Source organism: Rhamphochromis longiceps, linkage group LG8 (assembly GCF_057381845.1).
Source record: "Rhamphochromis longiceps isolate RC_006_pf linkage group LG8, R_longiceps_female_GT1.1, whole genome shotgun sequence".
NCBI lineage: Eukaryota > Metazoa > Chordata > Actinopteri > Cichliformes > Cichlidae > Rhamphochromis > Rhamphochromis longiceps.
This window is the reverse complement of record NC_140564.1, coordinates 19,047,948-19,075,611: the sequence shown is the minus strand read 5'-3', so window position 1 is coordinate 19,075,611 and position 27,664 is coordinate 19,047,948. Positions and strand designations below refer to the sequence as shown.

General features: G+C 43.5%; 1 protein-coding gene across 2 annotated transcripts in view; it reads left to right on the top strand.

Moving 5' to 3' along the window:
• Nucleotides 1-7,657: 7,657 nt before the first annotated feature.
• Nucleotides 7,658-27,664, top strand: part of LOC146663510 (integrin alpha-M-like) — a 36,148-nt gene continuing 16,141 nt past the window's right edge. The window contains exons 1-15 of one of the 2 annotated variants that reach the window (XM_085416246.1): nucleotides 7,658-8,663; nucleotides 10,319-10,421; nucleotides 10,608-10,711; nucleotides 11,178-11,248; nucleotides 16,237-16,351; nucleotides 17,580-17,707; nucleotides 17,834-17,979; nucleotides 18,229-18,379; nucleotides 19,401-19,551; nucleotides 19,783-19,856; nucleotides 19,995-20,115; nucleotides 20,254-20,393; nucleotides 20,520-20,666; nucleotides 20,759-20,971; nucleotides 21,066-21,199. In XM_085416246.1, coding sequence (XP_085272372.1) covers nucleotides 8,627-8,663; nucleotides 10,319-10,421; nucleotides 10,608-10,711; nucleotides 11,178-11,248; nucleotides 16,237-16,351; nucleotides 17,580-17,707; nucleotides 17,834-17,979; nucleotides 18,229-18,379; nucleotides 19,401-19,551; nucleotides 19,783-19,856; nucleotides 19,995-20,115; nucleotides 20,254-20,393; nucleotides 20,520-20,666; nucleotides 20,759-20,971; nucleotides 21,066-21,199 — 1,835 coding nt within the window. In that variant the 5' untranslated portion in view covers nucleotides 7,658-8,626. Of the gene's footprint in view, nucleotides 8,664-10,318; nucleotides 10,422-10,607; nucleotides 10,712-11,177; nucleotides 11,249-16,236; nucleotides 16,352-17,579; nucleotides 17,708-17,833; nucleotides 17,980-18,228; nucleotides 18,380-19,400; nucleotides 19,552-19,782; nucleotides 19,857-19,994; nucleotides 20,116-20,253; nucleotides 20,394-20,519; nucleotides 20,667-20,758; nucleotides 20,972-21,065; nucleotides 21,200-27,664 lie in introns of those variants that run through there. The other variant, XM_085416247.1, reaches the window with a different exon arrangement.

Genomic DNA, 27,664 nt, shown 5'->3' with positions numbered 1-27,664 from the left:
CTGTTTGAACTCATCATCTGTATAAAAGACACCTGTCCACAGCCTCAAACAGTCAGACTCCAAACTCCGCCATGGCCAAGACCAAAGAGCTTTCGAAGGACACCAGGAAAAGTATTGTAGACCTGCACCAGACTGGGAAGAGTGAATCTACAATAGGCAAGCAGCTTGGTGTGAAAAAATCAACTGTGGGAGCAATCATCAGAAAATGGAAGACATACAAGACCACTGATAATCTCCCTCGATCTGGGGCTCCACGCAAGATCTCATCCCGTGGGGTCAAAATGATCATGAGAACGGTGAGCAAAGATCCCAGAACCACACGGGGGGACCTGGTGAATGACCTGCAGAGAGCTGGGACCAAAGTAACAAAGGTCACCATCAGTAACACACTACAACGGCAGGGAATCAAATCCCGCAGTGCCAGACGTGTTCCGCTGCTGAAGCCAGTGCATGTCCAGGCCCGTCTGAAGTTTGCCAGAGAGCACATGGATGATACAGCAGAGGATTGGGAGAATGTCATGTGGTCAGATGAAACCAAAGTAGAACTTTTTGGTATAAACTCAACTCGTCGTGTTTGGAGGAAGAAGAATACTGAGTTGCATCCCAAGAACACCATACCTACTGTGAAGCATGGGGGTGGAAACATCATGCTATGGGGCTGTTTTTCTGCCAAGGGGACAGGACGACTGATCCGTGTTAAGGACAGAATGAATGGGGCCATGTATCGTGAGATTTTGAGCCAAAACCTCCTTCCATCAGTGAGAACTTTGAAGATGAAACGAGGCTGGGTCTTCCAACATGACAATGATCCAAAACACACCGCCCGGGCAACAAAGGAGTGGCTCCGTAAGAAGCATTTGAAAGTCCTGGAGTGGCCTAGCCAGTCTCCAGACCTCAACCCCATAGAAAATCTGTGGCGGGAGTTGAAAGTCCGTGTTGCTTGGCGACAGCCCCAAAACATCACTGCTCTCGAGAAGATCGAGAAGTGTGTGCAAACCTGGTAAAGACCTATAGTAAACGTTTGACCTCTGTTATTGCCAACAAAGGTTATGTTACAAAGTATTGAGTTGTATTTTTGTTATTGACCAAATACTTATTTTCCACCCTGATTTACGAATAAATTCTTTACAAATCCTACCATGTGGATTCATGGATTTTTTTTTCACATTCTGTCTCTCACAGTTGAAGTGTACCTCTGGTGCAAATTACTGACCTCTGTCATCATTTTAGGTGGGGGAACTTGCACAATCGGTGGCTGACTAAATACTTTTTTGCCCCACTGTAAATATAAGTTAGATGAGCCTGATAAAATCTATGAATATCAAAAAAATAACACTATGGCTTGTGTCACTCAAGAATGCGAGTTTGATTGACCTCGACCTTTTGACCTTACCGGAAGTACTCCGGAAGTGTCTAATCGATTCCAGATGTGTGACTAATCGCATCCAGCGGGGAAAAAAATTGATGTTTTGTCCAGAGAGGGAGGGGTCGGTGGAGGGAGGATGGTTGAGGGATAATTCTGATCAGAGGAGGGTCATTCCAGGGGCATGGAAAGTTCAGGGGGGGTAACACAGGAGATTTCTGATGAGTCAGTGGAGATCATGTTCTATAGGGAGACAGAATGATCGCAGCAGTTAGTTTTTCACAGAAAAGAGTTGAACTCATAGTTTGAACTCTATTTAAATGTTTCACTAATAGCATCAATATTATGACAAAGATCTTGATAACCATTTTCTTGGTAAAGACTGAGAGCTATTTCTTTTTACAATAGCGGCTTTAGATGTATTTTTACTTTCTTATTACAGACGCAATAAAATAAAAACCTTTAAGATTATCTGACCTGTAATGGATTGCATTTATATAGCGCCTGGTGGAGGCAAGCTACACCAGTGCTGGTAATGAAAAGAAGGACTTTCTATTGCTTGTAACCTAGCAAAGAATTTCATAAAGGCCGCAACTCCTTGTACGTGTAAAAAAACCCTTAGTGGAAAAAAAGCACTGCGCACATATTCAGAACTCGGTCCTACTTAAACAATTAAAACACCCTGATGAGGTATTTTGGTTTTGTGCAGCCACTCCTCAGACCAAAGCAAAGAGTTTTTTTTCTTTTGAGCTACTTTTACAACAGGTTTTCTCGTAGCAGAAAAAGCTCAATAGACAGAAAAACACAGAAACCCTAAAAGAAAACGGCCTTTTTTGCACACATCAAGAAGGAGTCAACAACCCCTCTAATTAATATTAGTATTTCTGAACCTGCCCTTGTGTGGGCGTGGTGTTTTTCTCCGCCTCCTCCTCTCTTGCTCCACCCTCTGTCTCTCTCTTGCTCTCTCTCTCCCCAGGACACAGCTGCTGCTCATTGGCCTCATTTACCGCCTGGGCCCAGTCAGCAATCACCTCTCTGAGGTTATATAAGCTGGGGATGGGCTGGGAGAGTGGTGTTCTCTGGTGTCTCCGCTTTGAGTGTTAGGTGTGTGATTGTCCTACCTATGGTGTATAGTTGTAGGAGCAGTGGGGAGAGTAGCTGCTTCACGTCAGTAGTGTGGGCTTGTCGGCCTCGTAAGCAGTAAAGCTAGCTGCTGCTAGCGGCAGGGTGAGCTTGTGGGCCCCTGGAAGTGCCTCCTCTTGGTGTGGAGTTGTTTGTTTGGTTGTTGTGTTCTGTGTTGCTGCAACCTTTTTCCTTTTTCCAAGTGTTATTGATAAAACGGCGTTGCTGGCTCTTTATGTTAAGTTTATTATCTATAATAAAGACTTTTTTTATTTACTAAAAAAATCCTGTCTGTTCTCCTTTCTTTCTCTTCTGGACCCATTCGTTGCTGGTCCCCTCACTCGCATGCCTAGACCCCTTCGGGGGGGGACATAACATCGATATTCTCTCTCTCTCTCTCTCTCTCTCTCTCTCTCTCTCTCTCTCTCTCTCTCTCTCTCTCTTTTAAAAAATAATAAGTTCTCTGGGGTTTTGCTTATACGCTTATGGTACCCGACGGAGGAAGTTCAAGCATCCTGAGCTCTCGGAGGTAATTGACCGGGATGAACCGATCTTATTGACCCGCGGTGTGGGTAAAACAAGGCCATTTTCTGTCTATTGAGCATTGTCTGCTAATGAGAACCTGTTGTAAAATTACTTCTAAAAGTAAGGGTGGCTGTGGCCTCAATGTAGCTTGCCATCGCCAGTGTGTGAATGGGTGGATGACTGGTTGTGTAAAGCGCTTTGGGGTCCTTAGGGACTAGTAAAGCGCTATACAAATACAGGCCATTTACCATTTTAAAAAAAAAATGAAGAAAAACTCTACCTCACAAAACCAAAATACCTCATCCGAGAGTGAAATAGGTTTAATTGTTTAAGTAGGACCGAGTTCTGAATATGGGCACGGGGCTTTTTTTTCCACTAAGAGTTATTTATTACACATACAAGGAGATGAGTGGGCGGCCTGTAGGTTACAAGCAATAGAAAGTCCTTCTTTTCATTACCAGCACTGGTGTAGCTTGCCTCCACCAGGCGCTATAGAAATGCAATCCGTTACTAGTCAGATAATCAGATAAAAGGTTTTTATTTTATTGTGCCTGTAATAAGGTTAACAGAAGAAAGCAAAATAAATCCGCTATTGAAAAAAGAAATAGCTCTTTACCAAGAAAATGGTCATCAAGATCGTTGTCATATTATTGATACTGAAACATTTAAACAGAATTCAAACCATGAATTCAACTCTTGTCTGCGATCATTCTGTCTCTCTATACGGCAGTGACTCATCAGAAAACTTCCCTCGTTAGCGAGTGAAAAACCGGTTGAAGATGTTGTTATGTCTTGAGCTCTTCATGAGGAATATGTGTCTAAACTAGCGGGGCTTGTGGAAACACAGACCCAACAACTAGTCTCCCTTGTATCCTAATATTGCAATATAAAGGCTCGAATGCCTTTATAGGCATTCTGTTCCAAGCCAGTTCCTACTTTTGACTAAATAGAAAACAATCTAGGTGCTACAAATTTGCCACCTTTATCTTCCAATAGTAATAGAAACAAAACAACATGAACGCCAAGCACACACTCAGTAACCAACATCAACAAGGTATTTTTCATTATTTCATATCAGACCATTCCCTGTAAACCCTGGAGATGATTATGTGGGAACATCCCAGTATCATCATTGTCTGAAATACTCATACCAGCCCGTCTGACATCACCAACCATGCCACATTCAGTCGTCTTTCTTCCTTGTTGTGATGCACGGTTTGAACTTCTGCTGGCTGTCTTGACCATGTCTACATGCCTAAATGCTTTGAGTTGCTAGTGATGTCAAAGGCTGATTGGATATTTGGATTACTGTAATGAACAGTGGAACAGGCGTACCTAATGAAGTGGTTGTTAAATGCATGTAGTGTGACTTTACTGCACTATACAATAGCTGATTATAGGTTTTCAGATTGTATATATTTTCTAATATATATAGTTTCATGCAGTAGCGGTTTTTGATACGGGCGACATGGGCAGTTGCCCGGGGCGGCATCATGGTGGGGGGCGGCATCACGGGCATCGGCAAAAAAAAAAAAAAAAAAAAAAAATTGCTCATACTCATGCTGCCCCGACATCAGCCAGCACATATTGGGGATGGCATAAGCACCGTTCGGTTTTCTATCGCCCATTTGCTGGGAGTAAGGGCGCCCTCCATTTGCAAGGTACGCCTCCTGCTTGTGGCACAGGGAGGAGAGGGCGGGGCTGCGGCGGGATTCTCTGGCTGGCTGGAGCGGCATCTAATAACCAACTCGCAAAATAAAAACAAAACAACGATTGTTTTTCTTTGAAATTCTATACACGAAAAGTGAGCGCGAGAGCCCTCGGTGCGCCTGCTTGCTGCTGTGCTGAAGTCAAAGTAAACTTTATTGTCATCTCTGCTATATACAGTCCAGTATATAGAGAGACGAGATGACAAAGCTGCAGTTACAGCAGTGCAAGTAAACAAACAATAAATATAAGAAGAGCAAGAAAATAAATATACGCTTTAGGACTCAGGGTAAAGGGATCAATAACAATTTAAAATGTATAATTTACAGTTTGATGATTTAAAGTCTCACACACAACCCGTCGAAAGGGGGGGGGGCGCTGCTTCCAAATAGAGCACATTTCATTCATAATGATGTAAATCCAAGACCATTATGTATTCATGATTTGAATCCCGGGTTGTGCGAAATCCCAGAAATACACCTTAGACAAAGTAAATATGTGAACTAAGGTGTAGGTCTATTAGGTTAAGTAGTGGCGATCCTCGATATGGGGGATTTGTCTTCATACTGGAGTGCAAAATTAAAACCAATGGAAGATGGACAAGAAAAGTTCAAAGTCATCAGGTGCTAAGTTTAGAAAAAATAGAAAAGAAGAGGAGAAACGAGCAAAAGATACAGGTAAGCAGATGTTTCATTGGATAATGGCAGGTCATCCTGAAACAATCAGAATCAGAATACTTTATTAATCCCTAAGGAAATAATGTGGATTACAGTTGCTCCAAAAAGAAATGGTAAAAATACTAACAGTAAAAGACTAAACTCCAAACAATATATTATGTTACAGATTTTAATATCAATTAGTTCCGACAACAGTTTTATGTTAATGTACAATCCTTAATATGTTTTATGTATGTATATGTGTGTGTGGGGGGGTAGGGGAGCGCCAGAAGAGGGGCCCGGGAGGGGCCAAACAGGCTAGGACCGCCACTGGTTTCACGATGAAACTATATGATGAATGATGAATTTTGCTTTTCTCCATTTCATCAGTTTTGTAAAGTTTAAAAAAATTCAAAGTAAAAATTTGTACTATACGTTAGGCCTAGATGTCAGGTCAGAAGTGAAACGTTTTTATTCATTCATCACAGAGCTTAAAGGATTTACTGAGTATTCATGTTCTGAGAAATGTCAATGATTGTTGTAGTGTGACTCTTTGTTATGAAAAATGCCTTAACTGTTTTGAGAACTGCATGAAGAGTGGTTAGAACTGACTCCAATCGATTGAGAAAAACTGCAAACACAAGGAGTGAAGCCAAGGAATGCAAGAATTCATGAAACATTAGAAATGTAAAAGGAAAGAAGAAGTAGACAGCACAGGGGAAATATAAGAAAATTAGATACATTAAATTTTGTATGCTATAGGGTAGATGTACTAAACGGGCAAATTATTGTGATGCTTCAATCATAGTTAGAGGGAGTTAGAGGGCTCTAACTGCCCTATGATTTATATAATAAAACAGAACCAGTTCACTTCAGTAAAAACCAAAGTTCTGCCAAGACAGGTTTAAGATGTCGATGAAGAAATGAAATAACAAATCTGTTTACTAAGTGTTAATATTGATTTGCACATTACCACCACAGTACTGTTTTATAAAAACAGATAGATAATATGTGGCAGGAAACAGGCCGGCAACCTCATTGATTAAAAGTTTTGCTCTTAAATTTACAGTTTCGTAAAAGTAAATTTGCCAATATTTTCAGTTGAATAACAAACTTATTATTGTTCAAATGCCCTCTAAAGTCTGGAGTGGGTTTTCAGATGGAGATATTATATAGCAGCTGGGTTTAAGGAAAAATGAGCACAGCTTTAAATATCCACACCATCTGTGTCAGTAACAAAATAAATGTCAAAAATGAGATTGTGCTGCTTTTTACTTAAATGTAACATTTCAACCTAAAATCAAAACATTTTATGCACATGTATTTTAAAAAAAATGTTTGCTAGAATATCAAACTAGCTGTACTCAAAGAAAGGTGTGGTTCAGCAATTGCAATCTTACATTGAGAAACAATATGCTAAAAATATTTGACCTGGCTATCACATGTCTTAGCAGCCAGGTTAGACTGATGCATCTTACAAGACTAGAAAAAAGAAGGAAGAAAGGTCTAGATGTGTAAGAGGGTAGTGGCCTCTTCAACCTCTGTGCTCTTTCTCAACTTGTATTACAAAACACAGATCAAGTCTTGTATTATATATCTTTATTCTTAAAGCATCAGAGCCTGGAATATCATCCTAAAGAATGAAATTACAATTTTCCAAATTCTTGAGTATTAAGAAAATTTTGAAATCTAGGCAGTATTAAATTAATCACCTTTTAAAACATGCAGCATATTATCTACTACTAGAGGTGGGAAATAATGAAGTACAGACAATTCATTTCTGTACTTGAGTATTTATTTTTCTGACAACTTTTTGACTTTCACTCCCAGTGTTTTTCTACTCCTTACGTCAAAACGGGCTCGTTACTTTAGGTTTGATGCATTTGAGGAGAGTTATTATTTCATGTCACTGTGGACCTTGACACATCAAACCAATTTGACCCTAAACAGAAAAAAAAGAAAAGTCAGCTGGGCATACACTGTTCGGTTTTTTTCAGTCGCGTTGGTCAGCTCCTGCTCAAACTGTACGATTGAATTGCAGGGATTAGAAGTTTGTTGGTCATGATGCAGGGTCTCACACTATACAGCCCAATGCTCTGATGCGACCTGAGTGCTCACACTGCGTCTATAACATGAAGTGATAATATGAAGCTTATAACACAAAATCTGTCTCTCGCTCTCCTTCTCTGTCTTTCACTCACACAGACACACACACCACCATCAACTTTGAAAAACATTGACCAGGCAGCTGCAATTGAGCAGCAATGTCCATCTCTTTTCACGGTTGGTGCAGCCGTGATAATTTTGTGAGGCCACATCGAAAAGGCTCGGATGAGCTTGCTAATGTTCTACAAGTTGTGCCTCCATCACTTGTGTCCAGATCACACGCTGCACTGCCGTGCTACTCCATCTGTTTCACTTCTATTCTGTGTTTGTGCGTGCGCAGTCTGAGAGGTTGCATTGATACCCTCATGAGGGGCAACAGGACTTCAAACAGGCTTGATTTTCTTGTGACCATACGGTTGATGATCGGGAGCTGGTCGTGAGGTGTTAATCGCTTCTCGTTACCCCATGCTACAAGATGCACAACACATGATTAAGGCAAGACTCGGGCCGATAGTGTAGAATATAAAGACAGCATAAACGGTGTTAGTGTAGAGGATGAAAATCAACCAGGACATCTTGTTGAATTCTTGTTGAATTCAGGTCACAGCCTGATCACAGCTGGGACACTGAGAAAATCTACTGACCCTCTCAACTGAAATTATTGTGAAATATAATTCCTTTATTAGAATTAAAGTTTAGACTTAAATAAAATTTATGTTCTATCACATAAATGCAGTATAAGGTTCGGTTAGCAATATTTCAATAAAAAGAGGTGGTAGAAATGTTCTTCAAGGAGCTACTTTTACTTTTCTACTTTGTGTGCATTTCAGAGCCAGTACTTTTTCACTTTTATTTAAGTCTGGACTATTTTTAACACTAGTATCTGTACTTTTATTTAAGCAAGGAACGTCGGTATTTTGCCACCTTTGTCTACTACTGACAGTGCTGTCATCATTGTGACTCCTCCTGCCAAAGAATTGCTTTAAATGGTTGCCTTACATTTGTTATCACACCCTATGATTTCTGCATTTTGGTTTCAACAACTGTTGTGATACTTTCAGCAGAACACTCAACTGCTCAGTGTGTTCTCAACAAAAAACAAACCCCCCAAACAAACGCTTGAATTATTTTTCATGGGACTAACACAATGGACTGGATAATTCATGCTACACTGTTCTCATCAGGTAAGACAAGTTTTGTGCCTCCTGATTTTTCATTCTGTAATAATAAATGGGTGAAAATATTGAAAACATTACAGGCCTTTGAACAAACGAAAAGTAAATTAAAGCTATAAGTGTTCCAACTAAATACACACAAGACAGCAACATTTTTAATGAAAAAACTGTAGTATTAAAAACCAGCAAGGACTATAAACCATGTAGTGAAATAATATCATCCAGAAATACTTTAGTGATGGTCGTTACTGTATTTGCGTTTTAGCCTCTGCTAATACAAATTAAATGTGCGATTAGCTCAGTTAGCTTCTAGCTGTAAATAGCATATTTTTTTTGTTGTTGAAATTCACTGATTGAAAAAGTCTTTCATAAATAGTTTTACTGAAACAAACTAAACGCTTGATTATAAACCATTAGAAAATGGTAAAACTGGATTTAAGATACAGAGATAATAAATTTATCATATCTGCCTTACTACCTTGTGCAGGGCTACAAAAAACAGAACATTTTACACCACTGTGACGTCATACTTCATCCATCCAACGTATTCATGACCCTGCACTCACCTTTGCTACAGGTGGTTATTTTTTAAATTCTTTATTTTTATTTTTTAATGTTTGTTTTATTTTATTTTTTAATTGAACACTAGTATATATTCAGATTTAAATACACCTGAAAAATATAAATGCACATATGAAAAAAAGCAAACAAGTGAAGAAGTACATTTTTTCTTTAACTGATTTTAAAAATATCAAAACTTGTGACAATAAGGAAAAGCAGAACTTGAGGGCGTACCACTGTTATGAAATGTATTTCAAAATAGGTTTCGCAAAACTTTGAAATCATGACACTGTCATTGTTGAATACTGTGACATGAAGCAGGAAACAAAAAAGCGTTAGCACTATGTGACGTTTTGACTACTCTTAGCATGTCCATAAAAGGAAGGCTTTATTTGTGTGGCAAAAATAAACAACCGGACAGCTGTAGGATCGCAACAATACACGATTTTTACTGGACAGTAGTCATAGAAGAAATCATTTTAGGTTCTCTGTAGTATTTTTAGTATCCAAAGCAATCACATGCTAATGATTTTAATTTCTTTCTTTGGGCATTTACATTCGCAGTATCAACTTCCACAGACACTTTTTTGTTACTTGTGAATGGGTGTGGCACGTATTGATGAATCTGACAAACAGTTCAGGAGGAAAGAGGAATATGCACACCAGTGACATTCTCTACACAGTTCAATTTTTAGTACTGTAAAATAAGCAAATGTATACAGTATATTAATAGTTTTTCATACTATAGTATAGCAACGACATCTTTAACGTCTTTAAGTTAAGTGTCAGTATTTTGCTTTTGACAGATGGAGTAAGATATAAGAATCAAAGACACAAAACTAATTCCATAATAAAATCTTAAGTATGTTTTTCAAGTGAATAATTACCTGCCAGTGTTCAAATCTAGTATCTGACTTTGATGCTCTCTAGTGGTAACTGTGGAAAGCTGTGACTGGATTCAAGAGGTGGAATCAAACTAACACATACACTGTATGGAGTTCCTCATATGTGATTCGAATTAGAGATAATATAACCATGTTATCATCCTTTACAGTGGCTTTAAATAAAATTACAGATGTTCTTCCTTCTTCTTGAATTCTCAGTGTTAAATGCTGCACTTTGTTTCAATATTGATCCCGTGGCATGGAAGGCCCTGAATAACTCTGCTGCTGGTTTTGGATACCAGGTGGTTCAAAGACAATCAGAGTAAGTCACATCATACATTGTTATGTTGGATGTCGATCTATAACTGCAGTTTTAACAATCATTTCTGTTAAGGCCCACAGTAATAAACAGACAAGGATATAATACTTCTTAACAGGAAACATATGGGGTTTATTTAACCACAGTTTGCACTCTAGACTTCATCATTGTCTGAATTTATTTCCTCAGTTTGCTCGTCAGTGCTCCCCTTGAACAGTATTCACAAAATGGAAGAGGAAAAGTATATAGCTGCACCACATCTTCCCCAAACTGCCAAAATATCCAAATTGAAGGTAGGTAACCAAATGTGATGAAACTCTGACAGTAACCATGTTGACATCAAAGAAATTTCCCACAGACGCTAGCACAGAAACTTGTTTAACTCAAATCACAATAAGTAAATATCTTTGTTTATAACATCGAGACTTTAAAACTAATATTATCTTGCCAAATTATGAAGTAAAATAAGCAAAGAAGTCAATGTTATTAATAATGTTATTGTTAAAATGTTTCTTTTGTAATTATTTAAAACTTTAAAATGAAGCAATAGTGAAACTGAATCCTATTTGCATTGATATTAAAGCTGCCTGTTATACATCCTGGTTTACAGTGAAGAGAAGTTTCGATGTCTAACACTTGTCATATCAAATGGGGAAGTGTTTCAGTCATGGTTCTTTGCAGTCATCGATTTAAGTCTTGTTTTTTTCCTTTCAATTGCCTTTTATTAGTATTTAAATTTTCAATACACTTTCAATACAGCACCCGATTTTGCAGTAAACATGTCTCTTGGTCTGACAATGAAAAGCGATCCCGCGACACAAAACACTGTGGTGAGTTACTGAACTGCAGACACTATGAGAACTTTGTTAAAAACACTGAGGAGCAACATCCTCTATCCTTAAATGTCTTGTTATTGTTGCATGAAGGTCATCCCATGAAAAACCAGTGTGCCTCCCACCTGTCCTTCACAGAATCAGGGTTTACAATAACTTCAGCATATTGAATGAAATAGAAGTCAATGCAAAATTTTGTCTCCTTAATTTGAATATGTTTCTTTTTAATTCAAGTTTTACATATTTAAGCTGCATTAAAAACTAAATGTGTTTATAGGCCTGAAAACTTAAAAAGGTTTGAGGAAAAATGTTATTTAAAAACATATATGCACAAAATTTTTTTTACACACCCCAGATACTGTCATGATCCTGGGTCCTTTTGACCCAGCGTTTTGTGTTTTTCTCTTCACGATTTTGGTTCTGCTCTTCCTCTGATTAGTGTTTACCCTGTTCCCCCCGTGTGTTCCTGTATCTAGTCCGCGTTTCTTAGTTTGTGTCCTTTCATGTGTAAGTTCCTGTTTTATTGTGAAGGTCTGCGTCTTATGTGAGTGTTTTCAGTTGCCTCCCTAGTCTCGTCATGTTAATCACTCCCAGCTGTGTTTCCCACCTGTGTGTAATCTCCCTGTGTTCTCTGAGTGTATTTAAGTTGTATTTTCTGTCTTAGTAATTGCTGGTTCGTCTGTGTTGTTTCCCCTCGGTCTCCCTGCGTCTCTCCGTATGTATTTCCCCGGACCTCCCTGCATCTTCGTTTCTGGTTTGTTTTGTTAGTTTTACCCAGTTTAGGTTTTCCTGTTTCACCTTCACCCACGCCTTTGCTGTTTGTATTTTCTTTTGTTAAATAAATACTCATCTGCACCAGAGCTGCCGCATTTTGGGTCCTTTCTCCAATTCCACACGTCTGCCAGCGCGGTCGTGACAGTACGAACCAGCCAATATGGACCCAGCAGCTTGCAACCCTTCTGAGGAGCTAAAGGACGATATCATTTTCACTGTGGAGAATCTTCTCAGCCTATGGCTGGAACACCCCCCCGGAAGAGCTTCGCCGCGCAGTGGAAAATCGGCTGTAACGGCTCTTTTTCGGCCTGCCATGGCTATTGGAATCGCTTTCCCCGACCATACAGGCCTTTCTCCACCTCACACCACACCTTCTCTCAGCCACTCCTGCCTCACTGCCCGACTCGCCGGATGTGGTCTTGCCCGGCCCGCCGGGGCGCCACCCCACAGCCGGACGTTCGGACTTCTAATTTACCGGCTGTGGTGAGTGAGGACTCTGTGTGTGTTCCAGACTTTGTGACTGTTCATTCAGGGGCTGTGTTTTGTGTGGCGGATGTCAACGCGAGCTGCTTATCGCCTGTGCAGCCACTCTCAGCTCGGTTAGCTACCCCGCAGCCACTCTCAGCTTGGTTAGCTACCCCGCAGCCCCTCTCAGCTCAGTCTCCAGTGTCACTTTCTGCTCGGTCTCCAGTGTCACTTTCTGCTCGGTCTCCAGTGTCACTTTCTGCTCGGTCTCCAGTGTCAGTTTCAGTTCAGTTTCCAGAGCCTCCAGTGCCGCCTGTAGCGCAGGCCCCAGTAGCTCCAGTGCCGCCTGTAGCGCAGGCCCCCGTAGCTCCAGTGCCGCCTGTAGAGCAGGCCCCCGTAGCTCCAGTGCCGCCTGTAGCTCAGGCCCCCGTAGCTCCAGTGCCGCCTGTAGCTCAGGCCCCCGTAGCTCCAGTGTTACTGATCATACACACTCACTCCATGCAGGGAGAAAGTTTAATTTCACCTCAGGGGGCTTTTCATGGTTTAGCTGCCGTTGGCACAGCTTGCCACTCCAGGGCTTCCCCAGAGGCTAGGTCTCAGTCCCCAGCTGATTCTGGACCCCTGAAGATTAGGCAGCCCTCAGAGAACAACTCCGTGTCAGTGCTGTCTGAGCAGGGCCAGTGCTCAGCACAGCACCCATTGCCTTCGTGTTTGCCAGAGGACTCCGTGCCTGCTGGCTTTGTGCTGGCTTCGGCTGGAGGGTCTGAGGGACCGCTCCGGCCTTCGTCTCTAGTCTCCGCTGGAGGGTCCGAGGGACCGCTCCGGCCTTCGTCTCCTGTCTCCGCTGGAGGGTCCGAGGGACCGCTCCGGCCTTCGTCTCCTGTCTCTGCTGGAGGGCCCGAGGAGCCCGTCCAGCCTCATGCCTCGTCCGCTGGAGGGCCCGAGGAGCCCGTCCAGCCTCATGCCTCGTCCGCTGGAGGGCCCGAGGAGCCCGTCCAGCCTCGTGTCTCTGCTGGAGGGTCCGAGGGGCCCGTCCAGCCTCCTGTCTCTGCTGGAGAGTCCGAGGGGCCCGTTCAGCCTCGTGTCTCCGCTGGAGGGTCCGAGGGGCCCGTCCAGCCACCTGTCTCCGCTGGAGGGTCCGAGGGGCCCTTTCAGCCTCCTGTCTCCGCTGGAGGGTCCGTGGGGCCCGTTCAGCCTCCCGCTGCAGCTTCATCATCATCCTCGCCTGCTGCAGCTGCATCATCATCCTCGCCTGCTGCAGCTTCATCCGAGTCTTCATCCTCTGGTCCTTCCTCGTCTGGTCCGGCTTCATCCGAGTCTACATCCTCGTCTGGTCCGGCTTCTGCCTGTGTTTCGCCTGGTCCGGCCCCGCCATCGCCTGGTCCGGCCTCGTCTGGTCCTGTGCCCACCGGGCCTCAGCCAGTGCGCTTGACACTGGAGCGCCGCCGCTGCCTTCTGCACGGCCGGCCCCCTGAACTGCTCCGCCGTCTCCTTCGTCGCCGCCGTTGCCTTCCGCACGGCCGGCCCCCTGAACTCTTCTGTTTTGGCCTCCTGTGCTGTCGGCCTCCGGGCCAGCCCCCTGAGGAGTTGCGACCTGTCCCCTGTGCTCCTGTGCTTTTGGTGGACCTTTTGTTTTTGTGGCCTTGTTTCTGGCCCTCCGTCCTGGACCCCCGCCGCCCGCCCGTGGGGGGGCTTTTTGTTTTCGTGTCTTTGGGCGTCTGGGATCCGCGCTTGGAGGGGGGTTACTGTCATGATTCTGGACCCCTGAAGATTAGGCAGCCCTCAGAGAACAACTCCGTGTCAGTGCTGTCTGAGCAGGGCCAGTGCTCAGCACAGCACCCATTGCCTTCGTGTTTGCCAGAGGACTCCGTGCCTGCTGGCTTTGTGCTGGCTTCGGCTGGAGGGTCCGAGGGACCGCTCCGGCCTTCGTCTCTAGTCTCCGCTGGAGGGTCCGAGGGACCGCTCCGGCCTTCGTCTCCTGTCTCCGCTGGAGGGCCCGAGGAGCCCGTCCAGCCTCTTGCCTCGTCCGCTGGAGGGCCCGAGGAGCCCGTCCAGCCTCATGCCTCGTCAGCTGGAGGGCCCGAGGAGCCCGTCCAGCCTCGTGTCTCCGCTGGAGGGTCCGAGGGGCCCGTCCAGCCTCCTGTCTCTGCTGGAGAGTCCGAGGGGCCCGTTCAGCCTCGTGTCTCCGCTGGAGGGTCCGAGGGGCCCGTCCAGCCACCTGTCTCCGCTGGAGGGTCCGAGGGGCCCTTTCAGCCTCCTGTCTCCGCTGGAGGGTACGTGGGGCCCGTTCAGTCTCCTGCTGCAGCTTCATCATCATCCTCGCCTGCTGCAGCTTCATCATCATCCTCGCCTGCTGCAGCTTCATCCGAGTCTTCATCCTCTGGTCCTTCCTCGTCTGGTCCGGCTTCATCCGAGTCTTCATCCTCTGGTCCTTCCTCGTCTGGTCCGGCTTCATCCGAGTCTTCATCCTCGTCTGGTCCGGCTTCATCCGAGTCTACATCCTCGTCTGGTCCGGCTTCTTCCTGTGTTTCGCCTGGTCCGGCCCCGCCATCGCCTGGTCCTGCCTCGTCTGGTCCTGTGCCCACCGGGCCTCAGCCAGTGCGCTTGACACTGGAGCGCCGCCGCTGCCTTCTGTGCGGCCGGCCCCCTGAACTGCTCCGGCGTCTCCTTCGTCGCCGCCGCTGCCTTCCGCGCGGCCGGCCCCCTGAACTGCTCCGCCGTCTCCTTCGTCGCCGCCGTTGCCTTCCGCACGGCCGTCCCCCTGAAATCTTCTGTTTTGGCCTCCTGTGCTGTCGGCCTCCGGGCCGGCCCCCTGAGGAGTTGCGACCTGTCCCCTGTGCTCCTGTGCTTTTGGTGGACCTTTTGTTTTTGTGGCCTTGTTTCTGGCCCTCCGTCCTGGACCCCCGCCGCCCGCCCGTGGGGGGGCTTTTTGTTTTCGTGTCTTTGGGCGTCTGGGATCCGCCCTTGGAGGGGGGGTACTGTCATGATCCTGGGTCCTTTTGACCCAGCGTTTTGTGTTTTTCTCTTTACGATTTTGGTTCTGCTCTTCCTCTGATTAGTGTTTACCCTGTTCCCCCCGTGTGTTCCTGTATCTAGTCCGCGTTTCTTAGTTTGTGTCCTTTCATGTGTAAGTTCCTGTTTTATTGTGATGGTCTGCATCTTATGTGAGTGTTTTCAGTTGCCTCCCTAGTCTCGTCATGTTAATCACTCCCAGCTGTGTTTCCCACCTGTGTGTAATCTCCCTGTGTTCTCTGAGTGTATTTAAGTTGTATTTTCTGTCTTAGTAATTGCTGGTTCGTCTGTGTTGCTTCCCCTCGGTCTCCCTGCGTCTCTCCGTATGTATTTCCCCGGACCTCCCTGCATCTTCGTTTCTGGTTTGTTTTGTTAGTTTTACCCAGTTTAGGTTTTCCTGTTTCACCTTCACCCACGCCTTTGCTGTTTGTATTTTCTTTTGTTAAATAAATACTCATCTGCACCAGAGCTGCCGCATTTTGGGTCCTTTCTCCAATTCCACACGTCTGCCAGCGCGGTCGTGACAGTTACTTTGGTGGCCTCTAACATGGATTTTTTAATAGCATTAAGGGACACATTTGAATGGCTTTAAATAGACTGAAGTAATTTTTTAAAATCTACATATTCTGCTGGATCGTGTGAGATTTTTTTTTTTTTTCAGTTTTGGTTGATTTTATAAGGATTGAACCGATGTTTATGGGACTTTATGGGAACTTGACTTTGTCTCCTCTCAGGTGTGTGGTCCAACAATTCCAAGGGACTGCAAAAGTATCACCATGTACAACGGTGTGTGTTTTCACATGGACCGATCTAATACATTTGGACCACCTGTACCTTCTTCTCCAGACGGTAACAATAAATGGAGTTTGTGAAAATGTGCCCTTAATAATTAGAGTCCCGGTGCCTCCTTAATAAAAATCTCTTGCATTTTTACTTGAACATAGTCTTACTAAATCAACTGAAACTGTCTCAAGACTTCTCTTATATATTCCAGCAATTAAGGGTTAATCAGAAACAGTAAATAGAAAATTATGTTTGTGTGAGATGTGATTACTCATAGATGAATATAAGTATAAGTTGTATGATTTGTTGATTATTTTTTTGTTTGTTTACAGTTTTCCCCTCTAAGCCTTATTTCAGATTGTCTGTTTGGATTAATTGTATTATAGTTTTATCCAAAGAGCTTTTCTGGACTAATTTGACCTGAATCCATCAACACTGAAACAAATGCTGGTAAAATTTGAGCTAGCCAAGATTAAATCTACAGCATAAAATGTATTTAATTCTAAACTTATATGCTTTTCATACAAGTTTCACACAAGACAGATACAAACTTTATAAGGTTTATATATATCTTTTCCATATGGGTTATTCAGAATGAAATAACCATATCTGCATGTAAAATGAAAGTGTTATTTGAAAAACAAATACAAAAACACCCTTTGATTTCAAATTCATTACAAAAATGAAACTAAGCCTGGTTGTTTGGGTTATGCAATGCATGACAAAATGCAAGAAGACTAGTACATACACACAAGATCTTTGGAGGAAAAAATTAAAAGGAGACAGAGAAGTTTACTTCCCTCTAAAGCTACTTACGACTTCTTTAAAGCTCTGTATGCAAATAAGTAATGTATTATGGTTTTCCTGGAGAAAATCATTTGTGTTGCTGTGTGTTACATCACGATGTATTCCTGTTACATAAGAACAACGTAAACATGAGGCTACTGTCGCTCACAGTAACACAAATTCCAACCGTAACAAGAACATACAGTACAGAGGGTCTTTCTTTTAGTGTTATAAGTTTGAACACAATGCTGTTTCTATGACTGTAATACAGGAAGAAAATACAAGTAATTAGAACTGAATGCAAAAATCAAGGCTACAAATAACTAAATTAGGCTTCTGTAAGCAGTTTTAAGACTCATTTAAACTAATTTAATATCTTAATCTTAATTTCTTCTTTTCTTTCTTCTTATAAAAGACTAATTGTCTAAATATGTGGGTATTCATAGTAGATTTGCTAAAATGTTAAAATTCACCTAAAATAATCAATTTCAATTCATTTATTTGATAGTGTGCCCGACACAAGTAGACATTGCTTTTCTGTTGGATGGTTCAGGCAGCGTATCTGTCCCTGATTTTCAAACAATGACGACGTTTGTGGAAGATCTAATCCAGGCATTTCTGTCAGTTGATGCACAGGTAAGACACTGTACTACCTGTCAGTTATATCGTATTACAGACACAAATAGTTTCACCTGCTTTTCATTTATCTCCATAAAAAAAGGCTATTCTATATTTTTTTATATTGTTTCTCCCTTTCTTCAGTTTTCTGTTTCCCAGTTTTCCTCGTTACCTCGGGTTCATTTTTATTTCAAGAAATTTTCCTCATCTGGATCACTAAAGACTGAAATCGATGGAATCACACAGCTGGGGGGATCTACTCATACAGCTCGAGCCATCAGACATGTTGTGTAAGGGTTGCAATGATATTACTGAAGCACTACAGTTAAATCATCTGGACAGACTTCCTGTGCAGATAATTTCTGTATTGACTGATGCAAGAATTGCGAAAATACTAAAATGTCCATGAGCGATAATACAAAACAGATGGATGCATGCCAAAATAACAATCATTCATGCAATTTACTCTATGATCAAAATGTGCACTGTAAAAACATGTTTTATGTTGAAATTAGATTTGTTTATTTTTAATTTGACAGAAACAATGTTTTCACACCACAAAGAGGTTCCAGACCAGATGTGAAGAAAGTCTTGATAGTAATTACTGATGGACAATCTAATGACCGGTATGACCTGGGAAATGCAGCACAGCAAGCAGGGAATCAAAACATTGTTCGATTTGCTATTGGGGTAAGTACCTCCATTATTTAAACCTGCATAATGTTTAAAATTTATACTAATAATGTGTTTTGGTTATTTATTAGACTACAGTCACATGTTCCTACAGTATATGGAGCAAAGTAATGAGCCACCTACACAGAAACCATGGAAATCTGGGCCGTATCATCACACTGTTTTTACACTATTGTTAATGTTAATTTCTCCTCTATTGGGTTTCTTCACTGGCTTCCTGTTGAATTCAAAATCCTGCTCCTCACAAACAAGGTCTTAAATAATCAGGCTCCATCTTATCTTAATGACCTTATAGTACCATATCACCCCATTGGAGAACTTTGCTCTTGCACTGCAGGCCTACTTGTTGTTCCTATATTATTTAAAAGTAGAATAGGAGGGAGAGCCTTCAGTTTTCAGGCCCCTCTTCTGTGGAACCAGCTTCCAGTTTGGATTCAGGAGACAGACACTATCCCTACTTTCAAGATTAGGCTTAAAACTTTCCTTTTTGCTAAAGCATAAAGTTAGGGCTGGATCAGGTGACCCTGAATCCTCCCTTAGTTATGCTGCAATAGATGTAGGCTGCTGGGGATTCCCATGATGCATTGATTATTTCTTTTTCAGTCACCTTTCTCACTCACTATGTGTTAATAGACCTCTCTGCATCTGAATGGCAGATAGCCATCCCTCTTTGAACCTGGCTCTGCTGGAGGTTTCTTCCTGTTAAAAGGGAGTTTTTCCTTCCCAAAGTGCTTGCTCATCGGGGGCCATATGTGTGTTGGTTTTTTCTCTGTATGTATTATTGTAGGGTCTTCCTTACAATATAAAGCGCCTTGAGGCAATGGCTGTTATGAGTTATGAGTGGTATCTAATTTCAATAAATTTCAATAAATAAAAAAGCTAAATTAATAATGGATATTGTATTAATGTCTGTATTAAACAGACTGTATTAATCTTTGTATTAAACTGTATTAAAGTTTTAATAAAATCAGTAAATAATTTTGCATTAAATGTAAACACATGTTTTAAACAACCCTAGGTGGGGAATGCATTTATTCAGCCTGAAGCAAAAAAAGAACTACGCACCATTGCATCGTCTCCCTCAGGCAATCACGTGTTTCAAGTGCAGAACTTCAACGCACTTGAAATAATCCGGCAGAGTTTGCAGGACAAAATTTTTTCCATTGAAGGTAAATTATATATTTAACATTTAGCAAGCTTTGATAAAATTTCTGTAAATGTTACATTGCATTATTGTATCATTGCTTGAGGCTAAAGGTCGATTTCACGAAGTATTGGTGAAATGAAAAATAACTACTGAGGCACCTTTATAATAAACAGATATCATTACACTAAATTACTAGTGTAATGCGTTGCGTTGTGTCTATAAATAAACCTTTTTATATTTTATATTATTACAGGATCTCAAACCGGTGGAGTCTCTCTGAATATGGAAATGTCTCAGGAGGGATTCAGTGCAGTTATTGTGCCCGAGGTAATTAAAACTACCTGAAACTCACCAGACAGTCTAGTCATAGAAAGAGAGATTCAAACACTTTTTATAAAAACAAGAGTCCAGATTTTAAAGGTAAAATAAATTGTATATAAAATGTATTTCCTGTCTGCACTGTAGGGAATTCAGATGTCTATTGTTGGTGCAAACCAGTGGAAGGGAGGCTACGTGCAATACACAACTGGAGGGGAGAAGCTGAAAACATATGAGGATGTGTCTTTGGAGCCTAACAGTTATCTTGGTAAGAATATTACAGCTTTAACAATCTAACTCATACACATGTAATCATGTATATACACAGCTCTGCTGTAATTCTTTCACACAAATACGTATATCAGATTTTATATCTATCTTCTCTTTTTGCCTACCTAAATTCTAGGTTACTCCATGGCAACTGCTAAAACCCAAAGTGGTTCCCTGACAATTGTTGGTGCTCCAAGATATAAACACAGAGGAGCTGTGGTCGCTGTTAACAGAGAAAGCTTTCAAAACCAAACAATTGAGCCGTTGGCATCACAGGTATGTACTTACAGCAAGACCAAACTGAATGGGATTATTAACTGGTAGTAAATACTTTCTTAAATACAAATTGTTGTCATTTGGCTTTATGCGATTATTTTCATCAATAATGTGTTTCTTACACAGTATCAGACTGGTGAATATTTCGGGGCAGAGGTGTGTGTCATGGACATAAATGACGATGATATCACTGATCTAATCTTCATATCAGCCCCAATGTACACGGAGCCTGATAGAGAGGGAAGAGTTTATGTTTGCAGACTAACTGTTTTGGTAAATCAAAGTTTTATCCACTTCAATTAAATGAATTAGTTTATTTGTCAACTTCCCTAATGATCATATAATATTCACTCTCCTGCTTTTAGTTTGTGGAGTGTAATTTTGATGATCCATTAGTACTAAGAGGACGTGCAGCTGTCAAAGGAAGGTTCGGCTCTTCTCTTGCTGTGCTGCCTGATCTAAACTCAGATGGATTCAGGGATTTGGCAGTTGGAGCACCATTGGAGAATAATGGTGAAGGCAGCATCTACATATTCCACAGTGAAGGAGGAGGAAGAATCAGTCATACGTACTCACAGGTACACAACATCGAGGAATTCAAAAAGATGACTAAACGTATTTATCAATATACAATCTGCAGCTTAATTAATTAAAATGTTTTCATATACACAGAAAATAACTGGCTCTGAGGTCCAGTCAGGACTGAAGTTCTTTGGCCTGTCAATCAGTCAGTCGTCTTTTGACCAGAGTGGTGATGAACTGCCTGACTTAGCGGTGGGTTCAAAGGGTAGAGTTGTTTTACTGAGGTAAGTCACAGTCCAGATAGTCCAGTCATGCATTATAGTTATCTGTGGTAATTCCACCATTGTTGTTAATTTGCAATCTTAACAAATGCACTACCTGTCAAAAAGAACTGCATATAGGTTACATATCAATAAATTCATCATAAATGATTGAGTCATTCATTATAAGGGATTTATGATTTTTTAAGAAATACAGATTGAGGGTAAAACTGTTGTCTAGAAGCATTAGAAACAAACAAAAGATAAACTGGAAGCTAGGACTAAGAAACTTGGAATTAACGACTAGGAGTGAACATGGAACAAAAGAAAAGAAAAGAGCAGACACAGCAGACGGAGATGACATGACAAAGATCGAAGGGAGACTGAGGACTTAAATACATGCGATTATGAGAGGATGCGCAACAGATGGAAGAACAGCTGAAACTACTTACACACTACCAGCACATGAGATGTATACAGGACAAGAGACTGTCAAAATAAAAGAGGAAGTAACAACACTGAGAAACAGACTAAGATGCATGAACTTGACATTAGGATTGGGAGTAACCTGACAAGGGGACACAACAGACCAGGGTAACAGGAGGGAACATAAAACACAGGGACAAGAGATAAACAAACATGGTAAGAGGTACCTAAAGGCTAGACGACAAAACAAAGACCACAAAATACAAATATTACACAAAGCAGAAACAAAACTAAAAGAGCCAAAACCAGGAACGTAAACTGAACTGCATGTAGCACCCCTGACTGTGTACTCCACTATAGCCGGGTACGCCCTGAGTTCTAGTTATCTTAAACTTACTTAGTTGCCCTCAGTGAAAGTTCCCCTGATTTACACACGTATAACACACAGATACACTTTTACCTTACTTTGAACTATAGATAAGAAACAGTACTAGACACAAAATCTTATGTTTAAACCAAGCAGGTTTACTGAATGACTTGGTAAACACCCAATAAATCAATAAAGTAAGAAGTCTCTTGCAATGACAAAATACACTGAACAAAAATATAAACGCAACACTTTTGTTTTTGCTCCCATTCCCCATGGGATGGACGTAGAGACCTAAAATTCATTCCAGATACACAATATAACCATCCCTCCCAAACAGTGGTCACAAATCAGTCCAAATGTGTGGTAGTGGGCACATCTGCTATATTGAGATAATCCATCCCACCTCACAGGTGTGCCACATCAGGATGCTGATCTGACATCATGAGTAGTGCACAGGTGTACCTCAGACTGCCCACAACAAAAGGCCACCCTGGAATGTGCAGTTTTGTCTCACAGCAAAATGCCACAGATGCCACAAGCAATGAGGGAGCGTGCAATTGGCATGCTGACAGCAGGAATGTCAACCAGATCTGTCGCCCGTGCATTGAATGTTCATTTCTCAACCATAAGCCGTCTCCACAGGCGTTTCAGAGAATATGGCAGCACATCCAACCGGCCTCACAACCGCAGACCTCGTGTAACCACACCAGCCCAGGACCTCCACATCCAGCAGGTTCACCTCCAAGATCGTCTGAGACCAGCCACCCAGACAGCTGCTGGAACAATTGGTTTGCACAACCAAACAATTTCTGCACAAACTGTCAGAAACCGTCTCAGGGACGCTCAACTGCATGCCCGTCGTCCTCATCGGGGTCTTGACCTGACTCCAGCTCGTCGCCGTAACAGACTTGTGTGGGCAAATGCTCACATTCGATGGCGTCTGGCACGTTGGAGAGGTGTGCGCTTCACGGATGAATCATGGTTCACATTGTTCAGGGCAGATGGCAGCTGAGAATGTCCCAGTTCTTGCATGGCCAGCATACTCACCGGACATGTCACCCATTGAGCATGTTCGGGATGTGCTTGACCGGCGTATACGACAGCGTGTACCAGTTCCCACGAATATCCAACAACCTCGCACAGCCATTGAAGTGGAGTGGACCAACATTCCACAGGCCACAATTGACAATCTGATAGACTCCATGCGACGATGTGTTGCACTGCATGAGGCAAATGGTGGTCACACCAGATACTGACCGGTTCTGGGTCCCCAGACCCCCAATAGCGCAAAAAACTGCACATTCCAGGGTGGCCTTTTGTTGTGGGCAGTCTGAGGTACACCTGTGCACTACTCATGATGTCAGATCAGCATCCTGATGTGGCACACCTGTGAGGTGGGATGGATTATCTCAATATAGCAGATGTGCCCACTACCACACATTTGGACTGATTTGTGACCACTGTTTGGGAGGGATGGTTATATTGTGTATCTGGAATGAATTTTAGGTCTCTACATCCATCCCATGGAGAATGGGAGCAAAAACAATAGTGTTGCGTTTATATTTTTGTTCAGTGTATAACAATAATAACAGTTACACAGTTCTTTACTGTAATGGGCCCCACACACACACACACTCTCACACCACCCAATTTCCCAAGTCCCCTCGGTGCAGGCCTGGATCGATGCTAGGGTGCGTAGGAACCAACGGTCCTAAAAGAAAACAAAATGGTGCTCCTACCTGGAAACCTTAGTCTTTTGTCCACAATACACTCACGGCACGCCGAGAGGTCCGTCCCTTAGGTCGCCGAGCTGCACGCTTACTCCTTTTAAGCAGCAAACCTGACCGGCCCGCCTTGGCAGTCAGTAGCCTCCCACTTCGTGCAGGTCAGGTGACGTCCAACAAAGTCCGCCTTTATGGCTGACTACGATTAGCCAAGTTAGCACGCCGCTAACTACGGATATTTCGAGGCAACAGTGCAAACCAGTCCGGGCTGCACCAACTCACAGTCACGCTCTGTTACTCAGCCATGGGCGTAGGATGATTTATCCTCACTGTTCATTGGAAAAAAGTCTCTGTAGACGCTAGCCGTATCTCGCGCACGCTTTTCTCGTGGCTGCCTCCGCTCTCTCGTCTCTCCTTCCGCCCGCTCCCTTTCAAAGTAAAAGCACCTAAACACACTTCCTTATTACTATTACAACACAGTAGAACGAACAACAGAACTATTCAGATATATCCAACTGGAAATAAAACTTAGCCCCATAAAATATACCCGGGCCACATCCTCCCCCTTCTAATCGTCTGGAGTTCCTCATCAGACATCTCCCAAGGCGACTGAAAACAAATAAAACTCCACACATCTTGAATGTATAACAGACACTTTTAGAACTTCACTTTTTTTTTTCATTTACACATTCCCCAACTTTATCACAACCCCTCTGTGAACAATAGTAATAGGTTGGTGACTAGCCTTCCCTGGTTCATCGTAGGACAGTCTCAAAACTGGCTTTATTCTTCTCGTCCCAGTCGTCCCTGACCTAAGGCATTTGCTGACCTCTTTTCCAATACTCCGTCTTCCCCTAGACCTCTTTGAGAGAGGTCTTTGCTTCTCCTCTTCTGACTCTGTATCGGTGTTCTTTACATCACCAATGTCATCTGCTTCCTCCTGAGACTCTTTGGCATTGCCCTCAGATAGAAACATAGCTTGAGCGTCATCCTCCGATGCCAATGGAGAATTGTCACTAAATGACTCCTCCCTCAACACTTTCTCCACACAGTCTCTGTACCAGGCATGTGGCCTCTCGTATTCTACATCTGACGGTCCAGTCGACTCCCCAGTGTCTTGACTCATGTCTCTGCTTTCTACCCTCTCTTTTCCTTTTCCCATCCTGCGAGTCTGTGGTCTCGCTGGCACTTCATCTCTGGCCATGCCTTCTGGCAGTCTTACTTCTGTCCCAATCGGTAACAAATGATCTCTGTGTAGGGTTCTCACACTACCTTGACCCGTTTGTGGCTTCACCCTATACACCGGTAGGTTGGGCAGTTTTCCCACAATCACATGTGGTACAGTGTTCCATTTGCTTTCCAACTTATGTTTCCCCTTCAACCCCAGATTCTTAAGGAGTACCCTGTCTCCCACTTCCAAGGCTTGGAAACTGACTCGTCGATCAAAAGCTCTTTTGTTTCTCTTGTGTACCTTATCAGCAGCCTCATTGGCTAATGGATAAGCTCTCTGCAAATCCTGTTTCAAGTCCGTCACATACTGTGAATGAGTCTTCTCCTCAGCTCCATCATGTCATGGTCTGTGGAATGCGTGATGCTCGGGTAGCCACACCCCCGGGCTGGGCCATCACTAGCACACCTGCTCTCCATCCCGGTGATTACACGGAGATCCACTTAATCCGGCGCTGACGGATGCTCCACGCCAGTCCGTAGTCATCCCCACAGTGGTAACCAGACTTCCACGAAAAGTGTGCATTCTCTTCTGCTTGGAACTTTGTTTAACCTGCCTACTTCTGTCCAGATTTCTACTCGGCGTCTGCTACCTGCCTGTCCTCCGGCTCAACTGGATCTCGCGGCGCTCACCTGGCCCACTCGCCATTCCACGGACTTCCTGCCCCCACGGACTGCCACACTTCCCTCCCGAGCTCCCACGGTTCCGTTCTATCGTAAGCCCCTACTCTAACTCAGTCCTGATATGTTCTCCCCGCTTCCTGGCTCCCTAGTAATCATCTCCCCTTTCTATTGCAGCCCCCCGCCGTCCCGATCCCGGCTTCCTCGTGTCATTGTTTCCCCGGATTTTTAGTTTCTGTTTTGCTCTCTACTTTCCCCGGGTCGCCTTTCGTTGTTTTAATAAAGTGTCTTTTTGTTAGCTCGGAGTCTGCGCCTGGATCCTTTCGTGCCCGCGCACCACGGCGCATGACACATCAGGAGATGCTCCAAAACAAACATCCACGGGAAACCTAGCCTCCATCCCAAACATCAAAAAATAGGGAGAATACCCTGTGGCATCGCTCTTTGTGCTATTATAGGCATGAACTAGTGACCCTACATGCTGACTCCAAGTTCGCTTCTTCTCATCCCCTAGTGTCGCTAACATTGACAACAAGGTTTGATTGAATCTCTCGGGTTGCGGATCCCCCTGGGGGTGATAGGGAGTTGTCCGAGACTTCCGTATACCCAATGACTGCAAGAGCTCACGGATTAACCGGCTCTCGAAGTTTCGTCCTTGGTCAGAATGTATTCTGGCAGGCAATTCATAGTGCACAAAATATTTGTCCACCAACACTTTGGCAACCGTGGTGGCTTTTTGGTTTTTGGTGGGGAAAGCCTGTGCGTACCGGGTAAAATGGTCAGTTACCACCAAGACATTACCTATCCCCTTGGAGTCTGGCTCCATAGACAGAAAATCCATGCAAACCAAGTCCATGGGACCCTTGCTGCTCATCTGGTGCAGCCATCGGTGCCCTGTTGCATTTAGCTTTGCAGTGGTAAGGACATACGTCAGCGGATTGTTATCAGTGCTCACAGTAAACTTTGCGCCATACAAATAGTCATGGAATTTGTCCACGACGGCCCATTTCAAAGCCAGGAACTCTAACTGGTGCACTGGGTACCGCTGTTCGGGGCAGCTCAATTTCCGGCTGGCAAAAGCCACGGGCCGCAGCCCCTGGGGGTGCTCTTGGTACAACACGGCCCCAAGACCTTTCAGACTGGCATCCACATGAAGGGTGTATGGCTTGGCAAAGGCTAGCACAGGGGCAGTGGTCAGACACTGAATGATGTGGTGAAAAGCATCAACACACGACTGATCCCATCTACTCCCAAAGGGCTCTGATTCCTTCAAGTAGGTTTTTCCTTGTCCTGCCCGGCCTTTCTTACTGCGCTGCGTAGGGGCATAGCCTTTAGTGAGTTCTGTGAGTGGCCTTACAATGGAAGCATAGTTAGCTATGAAGCGGCGATAGTAGCCGCAGAACCCCAGGAAAGATCGCAGGGATTTCAAATCTGTGGGCGCCGGCCATTTAGTAACCGCTTCTACTTTACTCGGATCGGGGGCAACACCCTCTGCAGGCACAATGTGTCCCACATACTTCACTTTCGGCTGACAGAATTGGCACTTATCCAATGAGAGTTTTAATCCCACTTCTTCCAGTCTGTCTAGCACCTTCAAAAGTCGCTCCTCATGTTCCTCCAGGGACCTGCCAAAGACTATTAAGTCATCGAGGTACACTAGTACCTGCAGGAGGTTGATGTCCCCTACTGCCTTCTCCATCAATCTCTGGAAAGTGGAGGGTGTCCCTGTGATACCTTGGGGCATTCTCTCAAACTGATAGAAACCCAACGGACAAATGAACGCGGTCTTTTCTTTGTCCTCCTCCGCCATGGGTATCTGGTAATAGCCACTGCGAAGGTCCAGGACAGAGAACCACTTACTCCCTGACAAACAATCAAGTGCATCATCGATGCGGGGAGTGGTGTACTGATCAGGAATGGTTCGACGGTTTAGTGTTCGATAGTCAATGCACATTCCTGATACTGCCATTTTTCTTTCTGGCAATGACAATGGGAGAGGCATAAGGACTGCGAGATTCCTTGATAATGCCAGCTTGTAATAGGTCTTGTATGTGTCTGCGCACATCGTCAATGTCAGCTGGTGCAAGACGCCGTGACCGTTCGCGGAATGGTCTGGAGTCT